Source organism: Panicum virgatum, chromosome 4K (assembly GCF_016808335.1).
Source record: "Panicum virgatum strain AP13 chromosome 4K, P.virgatum_v5, whole genome shotgun sequence".
Classification (NCBI taxonomy): Eukaryota; Viridiplantae; Streptophyta; class Magnoliopsida; order Poales; family Poaceae; genus Panicum; species Panicum virgatum.
Genome location: NC_053139.1, coordinates 12,640,823 through 12,648,232, shown reverse-complemented (window position 1 = coordinate 12,648,232; position 7,410 = coordinate 12,640,823). Strand labels below are relative to the sequence as shown.

General features: G+C 42.3%; 1 protein-coding gene across 1 annotated transcript; it reads left to right on the top strand.

The window, feature by feature from the left end:
• The first annotated feature begins 2,639 nt into the window (after window positions 1-2,639).
• Window positions 2,640-5,405, top strand: LOC120701903. Its single transcript, XM_039985708.1, has 5 exons — window positions 2,640-2,813; window positions 4,162-4,335; window positions 4,413-4,466; window positions 4,560-4,697; window positions 5,040-5,405. The coding sequence occupies exons 1-5, from the start codon at window positions 2,640-2,642 to the stop codon at window positions 5,403-5,405; spliced, it is 906 nt and encodes a 301-aa protein (XP_039841642.1).
• Window positions 5,406-7,410: the final 2,005 nt, after the last annotated feature.

Sequence of the window (7,410 nt, the reverse complement as noted above, 5' to 3'; positions counted from 1 at the left end):
GGCGGTTCAGTGTGCGCTAGCGAAAAGCGGGCGAGTTCATTTACTCCGCAGGAACGCTGGGCTTCCATTGGTTAGTTTTGCTCCGATCGCACGGAAAGTAATAAAGACAGCAGGTCCCACCTCCACTGCCTCACCCGTCAGAGCTGACCTGGCTTCTCTTCTTGCCCACTGCCGGCTGGGACTATAACTCTTGCTCTCAGAGACGTGAGAGGGGAGTAGCTCTGCATCACCCAAGCACGCCATCATCATGATCGGTGTGACTCCACACCATTACGCAGGGGCATGGCAGGGCAAGCCCTTTGGCAGGCCCAGGGACACCCCTCCAACGGGAATATCGCCCCCAACTGGCGGGCCATGACACACAGGAAACCAACCCATCAACAGAGAGGCCAGTCAGAACCGGCATCCGTACCCTAGTTGGGGTAGTGGACTCCCCCGACTGACGAAGCATGAGGACTCCAACCACCATGACTTCTCTGTACAAAGCAATAGACCTCTGTAAATGGGCCCCACCTTTAAGTAAAGGAGGGGGGATGGGTCCCCAACGTAGGACAGATAAGAGACACGCAGAAGAACACCGGTTCATTCTCCACTCGAAAAGCTTGTAACTCCCCATCTCTTTGAGCACATGGGCTTGAGCAATACTGACACCCCATCCTCGAACGGGAAGTAGGGCATTTCAAACCCGAACCAGTATAATCCTTGAGTCATTGTGTGCTAGACCATATCTGATCCAACGCACAATAAACACGCAAGTGAGTAGTTGTGTAGTCGGCCATTTCCGGAACCGACACAAGGAGTTATTCCATTGTTTCCAAGACCACAAGAACAAATTGATCAAGGGGGAGTGTTACGAAGAAAATAAGATTAGTGATCAATTATTGTAATTGGTTTATTAGTGATTAATGATGTCATTAGCAGTTACATTACATGAAAGGGCAAACCCGAAGGGGCATGTCCCTTCGTCACTCCTATGCCCCTTGGCTTGTATAAACAGAAATTCCCCTTCAATAGAAATAATCAATCATTCACTCAATTCTTTTCCTCTCTACTTGTACTCTACATACTAGTGTGCTTTCCTCTGTTCCTCCTACCAGGTTACCACTCATCCAAATGCCCATGCCAGCACCAGACCCCAAATTAAACCACTAATTCTCTATTTTGCATATGTATTCACATCATCTTTCTTTGATTTTCCTATTACTTCATTTTTTTTCAATCATGATGTCAAAGGAGGCCGGGCCTTTGAGCCCGTGTCATGCCTCCCTCCAACAATTAGTATTGCTAATATTACCAACGTCAATATAACACTGTGCCTTCTAATCACCATCAATTCACCAGATTAAAAATATGCAATGCACATAGTAGTACATAAATACTTGTTCCAATATAGAAATCATGACTCTCTCATCTACTAGGACTAGGCTGCTGGCAGGAATATATCATTTTATTTGCGAATGTTATGGCTGTTCCTAAGCTGGCAATCGATAAACAGTGAGGCAGGCTGTTTTTCATCACCAAATTCACTGACCACTTTTTTCAAAACACAGTACAGGTTCACTGGTCACTTGGAATCCAAATAATTGTGACTTATTTCCTCATTAAATGAATACACAGATTTGCAATGTTAATTCATGCTTAATATTTTTGCAAGATTTTGATGTTATCGCAATGAATCCAATAAAATTTTTAAGCTCGCTATTTTTGGAATAGTTTGTTCCACAAGATTTGGAAGTTGGGTATATTTTAAATGCATTAATACTTTTTAAGCTCGCTATTTTTGACTGATCTGGTCACAATTTTCATATGTCCTGTAACTTTTTACATCTGGCTATTTCAAGGGTTAATTAATACTATGGGATTTTGGGATGCTTCTTATGAAAACATTAATAACATATAGAAAACGTTCATAATATCCCAAGAGATTTTAAGGTCTGCTATTTCTTAAAACCTACATTAATACTACCCAATTTTGGAGGAAGTGGACTGATCTGGTGATAATGTTACTGTGTTAGTATATAGCGTAAGATTTTGGGTTTGACTATTTTTTATGAGTGAATTAATTCTGAGGGATTTGGGGGTGCTTGAAAACGTTAATAATATCCCAAGAGATTTTGAGGTTGGCTATTTCTAAAAACCTATATTAATACTACGCGATTCTGGACTTTGGAGATCTGGTGACAATGTTAGTATATAGGGTAAGATTTTGGGTTTGGCTACTTTTTAAGAGTGCATTAATGCTACTAGATTTTGGGATATTTCTAATGATAATGCTAGTATATCCCAAGAGATTGTAAGGTTGGCTAATTCTCAAAAATAATTAATACTACACGACTTTGGATTGATGTTGTGACAATGCTTAACCATCGAGATACTACATTTCTTCATTTCTTGTCCTTAAGCTAAAAAAACATGAATACCATGACGTTAACAAAAAAGAATCTGATAAATGCGTATCTATAGAATTAGCGACCACCTGTTAGAGATATAGTCTATTGCAATAGAAAGAGAATGAAATCTCTATATATAATACTACACAAGCGCACTATATAGTAAAAAAAAAGATCATTACAGCAGATCTGCCAACCATTTCTTGGGAGAGGGAGTGGCCTAAGAATTGTTACAGAATGCCGCGAGCTATGTGCTTCCTACAGGGATTACTTCTATTGCTCATGCTTTCCTATCAAGTTTCTAAACCATCATGGTGTTATGATGTTGATGCTGGGGGGCTGATACAGAGGTGGAAGAAGCCATCCACAAGTAATATCTCGCTGGTCACAAATGCTGTCATCAAGCCTGAAGCTATAGCCCATGTAAGTCACTAAAATTATTTTCTGAATTGTTTATACGGCATGATAGAATTTAAAAAAATGGGTTGTTTGTATTTCTATGTGATTTATCAACAATCCAATCAACTTTTGGTGGCACAAACGGCCCGGGCAGCTGAAAAACACTAGGCTATGTTTCCCTAGCTTTAGCCCACTGGCCACCGATCTACTCAATTTACGGGAATTCTAATAAAATACACCTTCGCATTTCTTTGCCCCCTCAAAACTCAAAATTTGTTTCTTCCTCCTCTCATCAATCCAAGGACTAGCGCTCCTTCTTAATTGCGTCTAGCGATGTCTTGGCGAAGATAGGATTCGGGGTTGGGGCGTTGGGTTTTGGGCTCCGACTCCATTACTGGGTTTAGGGTGTGGTGGTGGGTGGAGCTAGTGGTGAGGCAAAGTGGTGGTGGCGTCGTCGCTTCCATGCTGTGAGGGATGGCAGTTGGGCGAGGCTAGGGTGGGGGGAGGTAGTGTGAGAGGGGATAGCCCGGCGAGCTAGGGTGTCTCGGTTGGCACAAGGGAGCGAGCTCCAAGAAGAAGAAGAAGAAACCATCAGGAGGAAGAAACACGTTGTCCGTCTCGTCACGATCCAAAGGCCACGAAAATCAGGTGCTGGGGCACAGAAAAGCTCGTGTGCAATGTATTCAGACCCATGTCTTTTATTTGAAGCTAACCTTGTAAAACCAAGATCTGCCAATGCATGTGAAATAACATGTCGTGAGATCTTCTATTATTACATTTAGAACGACTGATTCAAAGCCAATTTGCGGTGACTTGATGAAAATTTGGTAACATATATAATTGCATTACTTGCAAGTGCCAACCCATTGCTTTAATGAATCACATTAAACTGTTTTTTTACTGAAACAATCTCGGTAAACTTTAACAGTACTCCCTAAGGCGTGGTCAATGAACTTTAATATTTGACTCTTAATATCTCCTATAATATAATATTTGTAGCAAAAAAAATTATAGTTATATGAAACTACTTGTAAATATGAATATAATGATATGATTATTATAAGACAAAATTTTTGTCATACAAGATTAATCATTGGTTAAAGTTTTTAAAGTTTGAATCTTGAATCACGTGCGCACCTTATATCTTGGGAAGGAGCGAGGGCGTATCACTTATGACAGATAAGTACATATTGATTTTTTTTATAAAGGACATATTGAGTTTTGGTTTCATATCTCCTATATGCATGTTAATTAATTTGTAAGACATTTATAGAAAAGTGGTACAGTGTCAGAGTTTCGTTCTTGCTCATTATAAGCAAACACTCTTGAACTATTTTATTTACTATTTGCACTCATGTTATTGTTTCGTCAGGTTGCTCAATATTTATCAAACACAGATAAAAAGTCTGTGCTTAGCGGTGGTATGGCAACATTTGATGTGTATGGCTTCCTAGATTTGAACAAAAATGGCCAGCTAAGCTCAGCAAAAATATCAGTAGCACATGACAATTCCCCTGAATATAACAGTGTGCTCGCTGGATGGACGGTAAGTTTCACGCCGCTTGTGGAAATGTAATTAATTTATAGCATGATGCTAAATTATGTGTCTATTATTCTGTCCAGGTAAACCCATCTGTATATGGTGACAGCAAAACACATTTTTTCACAGGATGGACGGTACAATTGGCTGTTCATCTTTTCAATTTGCTTACTTAGCTATGCTACATTTTTACATGTGAACTTTGAATTTACTTGTTTTGCTCAAAACAGGCTGATAGCCATGGATCTACTGGATGCTATGACTTGGCATGCAACGGATTTGTGCCGGTGAACAATGCACCTATCACTCCAGGAGATATTTTAGAGCCAAATAATGGCCAGCTTAAGATCACAATCAAAATATTTAAGGTATGCAGTTAAAGGTATTGATGCTCAAGTATCAAACATTTCCATATTCGTATTAATGTTTCTATAATGATATTTTAGTTCTAAATGCACTGTAGCTCGTCTCTATTGAATTTGTGGAGTTGCACTTCTATATGTTTGTAACATGTGAACTTATATAATAACCATGAACAAGATATGGCATGAATTAAAATCCATGTAAAGAATGTCAAAATTTTAATCGGTAATTAATAATTAATAGTTTCATATATAGAATCAGTGGCTCTTTCGACGAGGCTTAATTATGTAGGGGGAAAACATGATGTAGACAAATATATTTACATGGTTTTTGTAATCATCATGCAGAGCAAAGATGATGGCGATTGGTGGCTACACTTCGGGTATAATAATGAAAATCTTAGGCCAGTTGGATTCTGGCCAAAGAGTTTGTTTGGCAGTTTATCAGACCATGCAAATCTTATTGGTTGGGGTGGTTTCACACTATCTTATACTGGAAACGCTAGTCCACCGATGGGCAATGCGCAATGGCCTGGTAAAAGTTCAGCATCTGTTCGAGATGTAAAATATGTGGACCCTAGCGGTGAAGGCTACAAACCCGCTCCATGGCCCGCTGGCCTTAACTCTTGGGTATCCCATAAGCAATGCTACCAAGTTAGTCCATTTCTTGATGATATGTTCTATTATGGAGGACCAGGTGGTTGTACTGTGTAATATAGGACTTCTAAATAAATGGCATATGAATAATAAAATAATTATTTTAGCTTCTTCTTTTGGCAATTATTCCAAAAGATATACATCAGCAAGACTACTTAATTATTATCATTCTTGCAAATACTTGATGTATTATCTCTACATCATCTTTGATGGACAGACGTGAAACATAGGGATAAGAAGTATTGCTGCAATAGGTAAAATGGTAACCGTATTCCCTAACCTTCTTCAATTTTATGCTTAACTGCCATGAACTATACTTCACATATCCGAAGCATTTTTGGAAAAAGAAAGAAAGTGTAAAAATGAGAACCAGCATCTTTGCATCGTGCATATATCTCGATACCCCCAATGCATGAGCATCACCTTTAGTTTCATCCATGTTGAATTGTTGATCATGATCTTGGAGTTCTAGTCACTGTGCTACGTGGAGCTGAAGCTGGACTCTTGTGATGAGATGACCATTATTGTTTTAAGAGCAATTGGATGACAATTAACCTAGAATGACAACATGGCACTGTCGAATTCCTTCCTCTGCAACACTAGTTGCAACTAGCAGCGTATCCTACAAACCAATGACGCAGTGGTTTTGATAACTAGACAAGTATGAAATATGAGTCGAACAAATTAGCTTTAATGGCGATGCCAGAGAAGCACTTCAGTACCTTCATCTTGCTGTGCTGTTGGGAGCTGTGGAAACGCCGCAACAATGTGGTGTTTCGGGGAGAAAGAGCGACGATTCAAGAGACGCTGAGGGCCTGCCGAGCAGATGTAGAGCTATGGAAACATAGACTACGCCAAGAAGACCGCTGGGTAGTGGCGGCCTGGTGCGCGAGGCTGCATAATGGCTAGATAAGCTAAAAAACGTGTTTGGTGTTGGAGTTGAGTGGGTGACACTTTTGGCAAGTATTCGCCAATTGTAAAACTTTCTTGAATTCAGCCATTTGGGGCAATTTGGCAATACAATCAGGTGGGGATCCTCTCCCCCCGTTGACAGTCAAAAAAAAAAATAGCTTTAATACATGCCCCTAAAATAGAGCTGCATAAGCATAGCACACAGTTACACCTAATTAATTCTTAGATGAGTCTTCAAAATTTAACCAACAACATTTACTTACTCCGTTAGTTTAGTAAAATAAAATAAGTATACATCTGATGCCCTGGCGGCCAATGGCTGAAACGAGTGAGCGAAAAAAAACCACATGTCTGCAGAGGATATGTCAATTTGACCAGTTTTTCTGCAGTTGGTCCCTCTGTAGTTGGATCACCGACGTGTGGGCTTGGCTCCACACGTCAGTGACTAGAACCAACTGCAGAGAAGAACCGTCCATCAATTGGGCTTACTTGTGGGTCAAATAAGCACATACTTAACTAGCGGGGTTAACTTTCGCTTGCTTTGCCGAGCAGACCGTTTCGATGTCCAGTGAACGCACAGATACTACGGACCGTCCCTCTCACACATGCTCTAGTTTCAACTAGTGCAGAGGATCTTGTTCCAGACTGGGAAGGGTGCGGCCGTGCGGGTCGCTGTCCTGACCCAATATGGTTACCGGCGGTTCACCCGTCCGTAAGATCAGGATCGAGAGTGATGATATGGGGCCATCACCTGGGTTCCTCACCCGCCAGTGTTGTCCGTTTCCAAAAAAACAAAGAAAAAAAAGAGACGCGCAGCAGCAGCCGCCCGGGACTCCGCGCGCCGCCCTCGCCGCCTCGCTGCCTCGCTTGCCGCCGCCGGGTACTCCGCGTGCCGTTGCAGCCCCGCGCGCCGCCATCGCTGCCTCGCTTGCCGCCGCCGGGGACTCCGCGCGCCGCGGCCACGGCACCTCGCGTCGCCGCGGCCCGCGCTTCACCTCGCGCCGTCACCGCTCCGCGCGTCGGCGCCACGTACGGCTCCTCGCGCTGCCGCCGCAGCTCCGAGTGCCGCGGCGTCCTGGTGCAGCTGCAGCGCAGTCGCAGGCCCGCAGCTCCAAACGCTGCCGCTGGGCCTCACGCTGCTGTCGCCATC